The sequence below is a fragment of the Lissotriton helveticus genome, chromosome 1_1, assembly GCF_964261635.1.
Source record: "Lissotriton helveticus chromosome 1_1, aLisHel1.1, whole genome shotgun sequence".
In the NCBI taxonomy this organism is placed as follows: Eukaryota; Metazoa; Chordata; class Amphibia; order Caudata; family Salamandridae; genus Lissotriton; species Lissotriton helveticus.
Genome location: NC_136057.1, coordinates 31962206 through 31973316, shown reverse-complemented (window position 1 = coordinate 31973316; position 11111 = coordinate 31962206). Strand labels below are relative to the sequence as shown.

The window sequence follows — 11111 nt, the reverse complement described above, 5'->3', positions numbered from 1 at the left end:
CAACTGTGTGATTGAAGAAGGAAAATTGAAGGGATTATTTAACTAATGACTTTAATTAATCAATTAACTGATTTATTAATTAGGGTATGGGGTCAACCATTCGTGGAGGCTAGGGTCTCACACTGAAGAAACACTAGGCATTGACTTGCTAAAGAATGAGAGATTTGGGAGTTACAAGACGCACAATGTTGTGTCCATCGAGGGGCGGGGGGGGTCTGCCTTGGCGGATGTAGGGTGTGCGTTCCACAGTTGTGTAATCTGAATCACAAAATGGCGTCCATCGTTTTCAGTGGACACAAAGAGAGATATTTTGCGTGGGTCAGATGGGAGTTTTTTTTATCTGACTATAGGAGAAAATGTAGACGTGGGTGAAGGCTCTGACCACCGCTATGGTTTGGGGGCCCGGTGTCTTTCAGGATTCTACAGTGGCCCCACACCCAGGGCTTTAATAATCAGAGAATCAGTGAGAGAGCGAGAAACAAGGAGAGACTGAGAGTGGAAGAATTGATAAGAAGGATGAGTAAGCATAGAATAGAAATTACTGAAGGTGGCGCGGCTTGCACCTGGTCATAACCAGCGAGAAGGTGGAAACCTAAGGGGGCAGGACGAGAGATGGAGAGAGCGAGGGAGTGGGTGGGGCAAGTGGGAAGCAGTGATAGGTAGTAGCGACGGCCCTCTGAAGATGGTGGACAGCACATGACACTGTTCATCAGTGGAGAGAGGGAAAGCTGGCCAGGACGCCATGAATCCGATGGAGACGGGCACTTCGTCAGTATTTACTGTAGATCGCCAGGATGTGCTCCTTGTTCTTGGGTTTGTAGCTGCCAACACCTGTGGGGAGAAGAGGAAACTGGAGTCAGGAGGAGAGGAAGGGTGAGAAGCCAACAAGGATCATGAACCAAACAATACTTTTCTTGATTGAAGATGTGGAGAGGCAGAGAAGGTGCAGAATCTGTGATGAATCAGGAAGACATAAAGGTCACTGCTCATGGTTTGGTGCTTTCAATTCTTGAAGCATCATTTTTAGGTCTTGCCTATAGACAGCTTTATAGAAGACCTCCTGTTATCAATACAGCACACAGAAGTACATATAAGGAGTCTACAGAGAGAGCAAATGGGCATTGAACCAGCCCCCTTTTCTAGTGGCCTTCATGTCATTTTCAGGGGTTGTCACTGCTTGGACGTGCCTGACCACCATGTCCACGGAGGATGGTTACATTGTCCTGTTATCGCTTTAGGTTTCGTGACAGGGCCATCAAGAAGTGGTTCTAGACACCTGTCTCCACACTCCCCGTCTTCATGAGTCATGCCGCCCTCCAACCTGCCTTTTGCTCTTCTCCTTCCTATCCTGTTGTTTCCTTCTTCCCCCCTCTATCCCCTTTTCCAGCATCCAAACTTTCTCACTCAGGTAATTGCTCCCATCTCCAGCCCATCATGGCTTCTCATCATCACTCCACCACCCCGCCCGTCATCTCCCCCATCATTGCCGCAGCGCCTCAAAGTCTCCTCGACGTTGATCTGCCTCCCAGCCAGCCATCGCTCCCTGTTGTTGCTGAACTGCCTGGGAGGCAGATAGGGCACGAGGGAGTGCTGCTAATTACAGCCACCATCAAAAGCATCCGACCACAGCAAGTGGGTCAGTACTCCATGGATGGCGAGGTGGACAAAGGGGAGTCTACGTCCTCTGTTGTGGTTCTCCACCCTGTGAGAAGGCTTTCTGATCAATGCCGCAGCTTGAGACAGGCGGAGTCCAAAACCAACCACCACATGCCCACGACCTTCCTTCTTGGCAATACCGGTGTCTACAGTTGGACACAATTCTTCTACCCAGCCCTGGTGCTACACGACTGTGCCGAACTGTACAGGTTCAGCACGTTATGGCATCTAGGGCCATATTATCAAGAAAGGGCGATACATTATCGCCGCTTTTATCGGCAGGAAACTGCCGCTAAAGCGGCAATAATGGGCTTGATAATATGCCCTTGTGAATTCCCATAGAAGCCCAGGTTCTGGTGTGAACCTTGCCCCTAGTCTTCCTGAACTGTATCTGATGAACTCTGTGGGAAGCAGTGGCTACCTTTGCACAGTTACGGGAGAAAAGCACATGCTGGAGGTTGAGGCAGTGGAGGAGGCAGCTGAAACCTCTCATTTACCCGCTATTGAGTGTGCTGTTCTCTAGCCTCAGTTTGCTTCCTTCCTTTATCGTTGTCTTTCTCTTCTACTTCCCAACTTTCTTTTTTACACAATGTCAGCGCCGCACTATGTCTATTCTGCAGCCTGCCTACAACCGAATGTGAAAAGTTAAACTGATGAAACTCCAATGGCTGGAAAGTTCTTGCTGTCTTCGGCTATCTTCTATGCCACATCACCTCTGTTACTTAACCTCTCTTATTGTGCATTTAACTACAAAACCCACAGTAAGATACTTTCAGAGCAGTAACATCCATTTGACCTAAACTGTATTCTGATTTACTTTGCAAGACAGCAGCCTTGTTTAGTTGAACAAACAGTCAATGTCCATAGTAGATAACTTTGCTCAACAGGAGTATGATCCTTTGTGCAAATGGACATTTTAGTCCTTGGCGGGGATAATATTTTTGTCCATGGGTAAAGTCCTTCCTCTCCAACCCCAGCAAATCTGGGGTCGATCTGTTATTCTTCCCACCCAGAATGAGGGATTATGCAAACCCTTGGCTGGAATAAGGTTACAACGATTTACAGGGTTATCAGGGGAATCCTCAGAGTTTCTGACCGCCCACAAACATATATGTTTGCGGGCATTCCCATACTTTCAAGATACAGCATGCTTTAGAATGACCTTGTTCTACTCCTTGAGTGGGATTTCTGGCTGGAGATATCTCAGCGCACTTGGCAGACACCTCCACTCCCATAAATGGTATCACGCCTGTTAGGAATTCCTTTGTGAATTCCTGGAAGGTGTAGAAAAAGTGAATTTTATTATAAAAGTATATTGGTTGCTAAATTTATCTTTGTGAATGAGAAGTATCTACTCATACACAGACCCTCTTTCGGTCATGTTAGCTGTTGACTTGCCCCGTTCGTTTAATTCCAACTCTACCGCGTATTCCCGTTGGAGGTCACTGGCGAAGACTCAATGGAACTTTGGTTGTTTTGGAATTCTGAGATGTACTCTATAAAGAGCTGTGATCTGGGCAGGTCAACTCATCCCAGCATTAATTCTCTTTAGATATTTCTTGGAGAAGGAATGTGGCAACTCTTTATTGTCCAGTTTATTCCCATCTAAGACATACGTAGAGAGGACCATATAACTGTTTCTCAGGTTTAATTTCCTGACTTCTTCAACTCTGTGTCTGATCCTCAGGGAGACACCACCTCAATGGAGGTCTCTGCAGCAAAAATCACTTACTGTTGCTGGGTTTGTAAATCTCCCTGGTGACTATCACAAAGCAGGACCTCGGGGATAGAACCAAAACTCAGTTTCTTTCGATTTGATGAACGTCCCGTGGATAGACATGACCGATCACAGTTACTATCGGTAGATCTCTCGAATGATTCTGATGTGCTGTGCAATGGATGTAGACTTGTAGGGCCCGATTCACAGAACTAACTTAAGACAAAATCCTAAACTTACTACCATTTTGGTATTCACAGAAGGCACTTACTCATTTTTGTATTCACTGAAGGCACTTACTCATTTTGGTATTCACAGAAGGCACTTACTCATTTCGGTATTCACAGAAGGCACTTACTCATTTTGGTATTCACAGAAGGCACTTACTCATTTCGGTATTCACAGAAGGCACTTACTCATTTCGGTATTCACAGAAGGCACTTACTCATTTCGGTATTCACAGAAGGCACTTACTCATTTTGGTATTCACAGAAGGCACTTACTCATTTCGGTATTCACAGAAGGCACTTACTCATTTTGGTATTCACAGAAGGCACTTACTCATTTCGGTATTCACAGAAGGCATTTAGGAGTCCTAAAGTTAGGACTCCTAACTTCTGTGAATACCGAAATGAGTAAGTGCCTTCTGTGAATACCAAAATGGTAGTAAGTTTAGGATTTTGTCTTAAGTTAGTTGTGTGAATCGGGCCCGTAGTGTCACTGTAGGACTCCCTGGAAATAGAATCCGGAGCCCTTGTTTTGAGAATTTGAGAATCCGTGGATACATTTCACATGGATATTTATGCCTGGTTCAGGGATACATGAGAGGTAGAAACCATTGATAATACCAGGCAATGTTTCCTATGTTGGTGAATATAGCATTATATATGGTATTGAGACTGCGGTGCACTATTTCCTGCAAAGGGGCTCGGAACCTCTGAGATCGCCGGCACAGGTTCCTGGGTACGTGGATCCATGGAATGTTTTACCACAAACTGTCACTCAGCCCTTTTTGATGCTGTTGTGAGTTAATATGCTATATCCTAAAAGGCGTATCCCAACCTTACCTTGGAAGCCCTGCTTACCTTGGTCCAGAGGCTTCGTCCCACTGAAGAACTGCCAGTAAGTCCTGTCTTTTGCGGATTCTGCCAGGCCATTGATGGAGGTGATGTACACGCCCTGTGCCAACGTCTCTGCTTTAAAACTGAAAAACAAGCAAAATGATGTCAAATGAATGTCTCGCTCATAGAAATCACATATGTATCTAGGATGGTGTGAAACAAGAGCAGATAAAGAGAGTGATGGGAAGAAAGTAGAGAAGAGAGAAAGAATGAGTGAGAGAGAAAAAGAGAATAAGGAAGAGATGTTGGGAGAGACTGAGTAGTGAGAGAGAAAAGAAGTGTTGGAGAAAGAAGTAAAGAAAGAGCAAACAGATAAAACTGAGAGCCGAACCAAGACAGAAATAGAGTGAGACAGAGAATAGGAGATGGTGCCAAGAGACACACTCCTGTCAAGGTTCTGAAGTCCCAATGGGTACAAAACCAGCCAGTCAAAGGGCTTACAGGACTCCTACCATAAGGAAGTAAAGCATGGAAAGGTTGAGCTATGTTTACTACATTTTCCCACAGGTACAATTACATGGCTTGTGAATTACTGACAAGGCTGTCGATCCTGTTTTTTTGGGAGGGTCAGCATGATTCATGTAAGCCTATTGTTAGACCTGTCAGCCCTAGGGTGGTCTTTCCCTGTTTTTTTCGCCCTTGCCTTATTTTTCCCACCCTCTTTTTCGATGGCCTTAGGTCTCCGAGCGCCTTCCCATTGCTAATCAATGCTAAGGTGCAGGTGCTCTCTTCTTCCAACATGGCTGCCACAGGCCCCTGCTACTGCAGAGTGGTCTTTTTAGTAGCACCCTAGTTGCCAGGAGCTGGCTGGGACCCTAGATACTGTTGCAACACCAGCCCGCCTTTTTCCCCCATAGCTAGCCTAAGGAAGCTCCTGGAACCTTCCAGAACAGGGGAGGGGTTTGCTTTTGCCTCCTTAGAGAGTGGTCACCTGACCTGGGCATATATAAGGAAAGGAGGGAAACTTTTTAGTTAGTTGGGGCAACACTGACCTGGGGGAACCTACGCAGGAGACTTAGACGGTAGGGCCTAGAGGGGAACCTATGCCTCTGGGGGTGACAGGGCTTAGGCGCTGCCCACCAAGCTGAGTGAGGTACTCTGATCTAGCCCACTGATCTGGCCCGGCGGGAGGGGAACCCAGGGACCACCTGCAGTGACCTGCAAGGACCCACCTGTCTTCAGCCACCAACTCAACCCCCCCCCACAAGAGACTGCTTCCAAAGGGCGCAGGAACCATCTAGCGCCGAGAGGAACACCTACCTGTACTCACCAGGCCCACTGGGGATCAACCAGGTACTGGCGCTGTGTCAGCTCTGCGCCCCCTGGCTTAACCTGTGCCCCCGGTGCTGTCCTGCCTCATCCTCCTGGCTAAACTGACTGAGTTGCTAGGTGCTTCTTTCTTAGCGCTAGCCCCCCTGAACGGCCTCATTTGATTGGATTGCCCCTCAAGCGCTCTCCTGCTGTACTCCCCCTAAGAAGCGCTGGGCCTCTAACACCTACTGCGGGCCTGAGCGCCGGGAGCGCTGACGAACTACCCCCGAAGTGCTGCGAAACTCCTGAGCGCTGTGCCTGGAAGCGCTGTTGTCCCCGAGGGCCCCCCCTGCCGAGGCGCTGCCGAGAACTCACCGCCGCGGCCCGGAGCCGCATAACAAAGGTGCCGCTGCTGCCCCCGAGGCCTGTGGGAGGCGCTGGGCTCGGCCGACATCGCCGCGTTCTCAGCGCTTGGGCGGGACAAGCCTGCTGCTTGGGGTACAGGTGCCACTGTAGTCCCGTAGGCTGCACTGGGCCTGAAGCCACTGCCCCCTCCTCACTTGACGGGGGCGCCCGGTCACATCATTGGCCGCGCTCCCGCCTTTGCTGCCGGCGACTGGAGGAAGGCTGGAACGCCCCCGCAGGCCGCGCCGCCATTGGCGGCCGCACCCCTCCAGTGAAACCTGCTGATTGGTCCTGGGCCCGGGAAGCCGCTGGAGGCCCGGGACTGGGAACGGAACTCGCGCGGGGCACCAGGAGTGCGTGAGTGCCCCTCACACGCCGGGACAAGCCAGGAGGGGCACCCTAAAACAGCGAGGCCCCAAAGACCCCCGGAGGGCTCAGGAAGAGCGCAAGGCCCCCGGTGGTCATACCAGCTGGCGGTCACCACCGCAAGGGCTCCTGTTGGAGCCGAAGAAAGAGTTAAATCCCTGGGGAGGAGGGCGGAAGGCCAGGAGGGAAAGCGGGCCCCCAAAGAGCGAAGAGGGAGCCCCGCGGCAGCCCCTCCCCGGGAGGAACTATAGTAGGGCCCTGTTGGCCCCCGTGGTATTACCTAAATTGCTGAACTGGGCCAGAGCCCTGTAAGAACACTTGGGGCCTGGATTTCAGCCAAGTTAACCCCACGTTGGGGGGACTGGTTGTCCTAACCTGCTCCTAGGCAGGTTCCCAAGGAGTACCGCTATTGTGCTGTTTTATTGGTCCCTAGGCCTGAAGTTTTAGATGCCTAATGTGGTGAATGAAATGTTTACTCTGCTTCTTTAATGAAATGTTGATTCAGTCCTCATGCACAAGATTTGCATATGCCTAGTGAAATGTTCAATGGACCCTATAAGAAGAAGATTGAATAAGGTTGTCACATGAAATGTTCACTTTGCCCCCTTAATGAAATATGGTCTAATGAGTTAATGCTGCAATAATAATTGATTATCCTGAATGACTTACCACTCCTGAACCTTGATCTGGATAAAAGCTTATTGATTTTAATCAACCTAACTGGTGTGGTCTCAGTCATTGTGTGCGTTTCCTGCCTCAGTGGGTGTGTGTGCTGTATAGTCCCTTTACACCTAAGCTTTCGGGTGCCTGCCTGCTTCGCCAAGCTACCCCTTGTGGGATTGGATACCCCTGTTCCTACACCTATCCTAAGGACACCATGGACAGGAAGAAATGTTGTGAGAAATCTCTTTAAAAACATGAATACAAAATATGGCCAACATTATCCATGAATATTAAGTCAGGTTTAATGGCCACATTAGATCCTTCCACATGCTAGCAAATTTCAGATGCTTCCTTCAAATTTGTCTTTGAATGCAGATTGCAGAAGAATGCCTCATAATAACAATGGACATCCAATCTCACAAAATTCCTTCACGGTCCTTCGAGTCTTCAGACCTTACCAGGGGCCAGATGTATGTAGCACAGGTCGCAAAATGCTTGTTGCAATATACAACCAATATTTTTGCAAACAGTGTGGTAATCTGCAAACCAACCTATGAGCTAATAGGTCGGTTTGCAGATTATTGATTCCTAGTGGGTTGCATTGCGACCTACCTCATGAACAATAATAAAAGGCCTTTTTGAGGTTGCAAACTGCCCGATTCTGTGAATCATGCCATTTACAAATACCAAAAACACTTGAAACATCTGGCCCCATATTCCTTTTTGGTCATCCTAGCCAGCAGATCTCAGAATGTTGTTTTATGGTTATTCTATCTATGAAATGTCAGAAGATTCCTTAATGGTCATCCCAGCCATCAGATATCAGAAGATTCCTTCATGGTCATCCCAGCCATCAGATATCAGAAGATTCCTTCATGGTCATCCCAGCCATCCGATCTCAGAAGATTCCTTCAAGGCCATCCTAGCCATCAGATCTCAGAAGATTCCTTCATAGTCATCTCAGCCATGAGATCTCAGAAGATTCCTTTATGGTCATCCTAGCCATCAGATCTCGGAAGATTCCTTCATAGTCATCTCAGCCATGAGATCTCAGAAGATTCCTTTATGGTCATCCCAGCCATCAGGTCTCAGAAGATTCCTTTATGGTCATCCTAGCCAACAGATCTCAGAATGTTGTTTTATGGTTATTCCATCTCTGAAACCTCAGAAGATTCCTTCATAGTCATCTCAGCCATCAGATCTCAGAAGATTCCTTCATGGACATCCTAGCCAGCAGATCTCAGAAGATCCCTTCATGGTCATCCTAGCCAGCAGATCTCAGAAGATCCCTTCATGGTCATCCTAGCCAGCCGATACTAGAACGTTCTTCCATGGATCATCTATCCCTGAAATCTCAGAAGATTCTCACATAGTCATCCCAGCTATCAGATTTCAAAAGATCCCTTCATGGTCATCCGATCCAGCAGATCTAAGAAGATTCCTTTGTGGCCATTCCTCGCCAGCTGACCTAAGCAGATTTCCACACAGCCAATGGATTCAATGCTGGTCATCTCTTGACTTGTGTGCTCTTCCCCTTTGAAAATCCCTCCCTAGCTGCTGGACTCTTCCATCTACTGCACCCAGGGCCTAGGTACCCTTATTTAATCCTTGTGGTACCTACTGCGTTATCCCACACTCTGATTTCCTGCCCATCCCTCACCTCTCCTTTCATTTGTACTTGGCTACATAATGCAGTGTTATCTTTAGAGTGCACCTAAGCCACAGATATCGCTTTTATTACATGGGAATATTATCCTCAAAGGTACAGTAAGTAGGCATAGGCTCCAGTCCTTGTTCTTTTTTCTGGGTCACGAGTGCCTGAGAGGGTTCCTGACACTACAACCACAAGGAGAGAAGGACATTTCTTCAAAAGATAATTGTTTGTCAGACTCCTGGAGCTGCTATGGACTTTTGCTGTGTCCTGATATTTTTAACTGGGCTTGGCTACCCTGTCTGGTGGTGTTACTAAAACCCTCTTTACGAGTCCAGGATTTCACCGATAACAAAAACTCTGGGTGAAATATCACAACTTGCAATTTAAAGGGTCTCACGGCCAGGAATTATCACATCAAAAAACTTCACACCTGATAATTCCAGGTTTGGGAAACACCGTCCGGCCAGTCACAGTTGCTGCAGGGGGGAGAGGCTGAGAAAAGCAGCATTGCCCAGCCCTAGGTGGTCCTATGTATGTGGGGGCAGACAATGAGTCAACCAGAGAGGGACTAGTGGGTTCTGCACCCCTTATACACCATTTGACCCCCACAATCTACCGGCTCTCCCGCTGACAATTTTAACCTGCTTAGAGCACGTGGAAAATGTTAGTGTGGTGTTCCCTGAAATAGGGAAAACTGAATGGCCAATTATTCAATGATTGTGGTTCCGATCAGTTATTCTGCATTCCATGGAAGAGGCTCTCGATGGCCAGAATCTTTGGTGTGGAGACAATGGCTGGTAAGTTGGATCCTGATCTCGGTATCTCAACACCAATGCCCATCCAACTCCTAATGTGGGCCTTACATTAGTTTCTGTAAATGGCTGAAAATTCTCTTTTCTTTGCTTCCCAAATCCTTCCCTTCACGCCTGTGCTACTCTTTTCCATGTTAAATCCTTTGTACTTCTTATCGCTAAACCCTGGAACCATCTTAGTTCAACTATACTTTCATCTGCTACACTTACTACTCTATCTCCTGAAATACCTTTTCTCATCTGAAGCTCTGACAAGCATTTTTCACCCAGGTGATTGACATGTTTCAGCACTAAGAGGTATTTAGATTAAATCTTACTTTTTCATAAAAGAGCTATTAGACTCTTAGGCAGAAATTCCCTAGGAACCAAAGGAGTCATTTATGAATTGAAATGGGGTACCTAGAGGCCGTCAACATAATAGCCTCAGACCTTACAATTTCAGGGACGTGCAGTGTTGAAAGCAATGGCCCCTAGTACCTATAGTGGAGAAGTGTGGTTCAATGGTTAGAGCGGCAGACCCTGAGACAGAGGTCTGGCCCGGGACCAGGGTTCAATTCCCGCCTCGGCGGGTCTTGGGCTCAATTTCCTCGGACCTAATAATTTCGCCTCGGTGCCTAGTCTAATCATGGGTCCCACTCTGGGCAATAGCTTGCTTAATCTCCACAACGGCCCCAGCAGCGCTTGGATGCCTGGCTTCAATATGGGGGTGCCCAGGAGTGGACATTTCACAGGAAAGCCAGGATGGGTTCCACAGCGGTATGAATACAGCGCTACGAGACCTCTGGGTAGAAGTGCGCTATATGAATACAAACACATTTACATATTGAGCTATATGAAAGCGAAACCTATTTTAATTGGAGGTTTTGTGGTCAGAATGAACGCAGGAATCTAAGGCATCCCAAAATTACTCCTGTGCCCTCTACTATTACTCCATCACCCTTACCTGAACTCTTTTGCATTAATCTCTTGGGCTTTCTCCATCACGCGCAGTAGCACTGACCCTTCGGGCACCATGATCTGGACATGGAACTTGAAACTGTGTCCCAGGAGGTCGTTGACGACGGTGTAATCCACTGTGATGCTGGGAACTGTACGAAGAAATCAAGAGACAGGCCTTGCTTAGCATGGAGCAGTATGACTTTGGGTATACAGCCAGAGGATGGGGTCCCCTCTGGGCTAAAGCACCTCAGAGGTTCTTCTTACCATTCTCAGGGGCACAGGACTTGCCCACGTCCAGATATGTCTTGCCCTTCAGAAACGGGAGGACCTGCGATGCAGATATTGGGATGGAAAACGTCCCTTGTGGAATCTCGCTCAGGACCTTGGCCAGTGTCTTGGTGCAACTCCAGAGCTCCGGAGAATAGTACTGCCAAGCAGCAGTGAGGGCCTGAAGGATGGAAAGAATGGTAAATGTACTCTGGAAGAATGGAAGGGGACTAAGAGAGGAGTCCCAGAATGCATGAGAT

The 11111-nt window shown here is 47.9% G+C and overlaps 1 protein-coding gene across 1 annotated transcript in view; it reads right to left on the bottom strand.

Annotated features, from left to right (window-relative positions):
- Window positions 1-733: 733 nt before the first annotated feature.
- Window positions 734-11111, bottom strand: part of LOC144819586 (cobalamin binding intrinsic factor-like) — a 43319-nt gene continuing 32941 nt past the window's right edge. Inside the window, exons 6-9 of the mRNA XM_078677442.1 lie at window positions 10849-11032; window positions 10589-10733; window positions 4459-4577; window positions 734-831 (exon numbers count right to left, since the gene is read on the bottom strand). Of these exons, the coding sequence (XP_078533568.1) occupies window positions 770-831; window positions 4459-4577; window positions 10589-10733; window positions 10849-11032 (510 nt within the window). The 3' untranslated portion in view covers window positions 734-769. The remainder of the gene's footprint in view (window positions 832-4458; window positions 4578-10588; window positions 10734-10848; window positions 11033-11111) is intronic.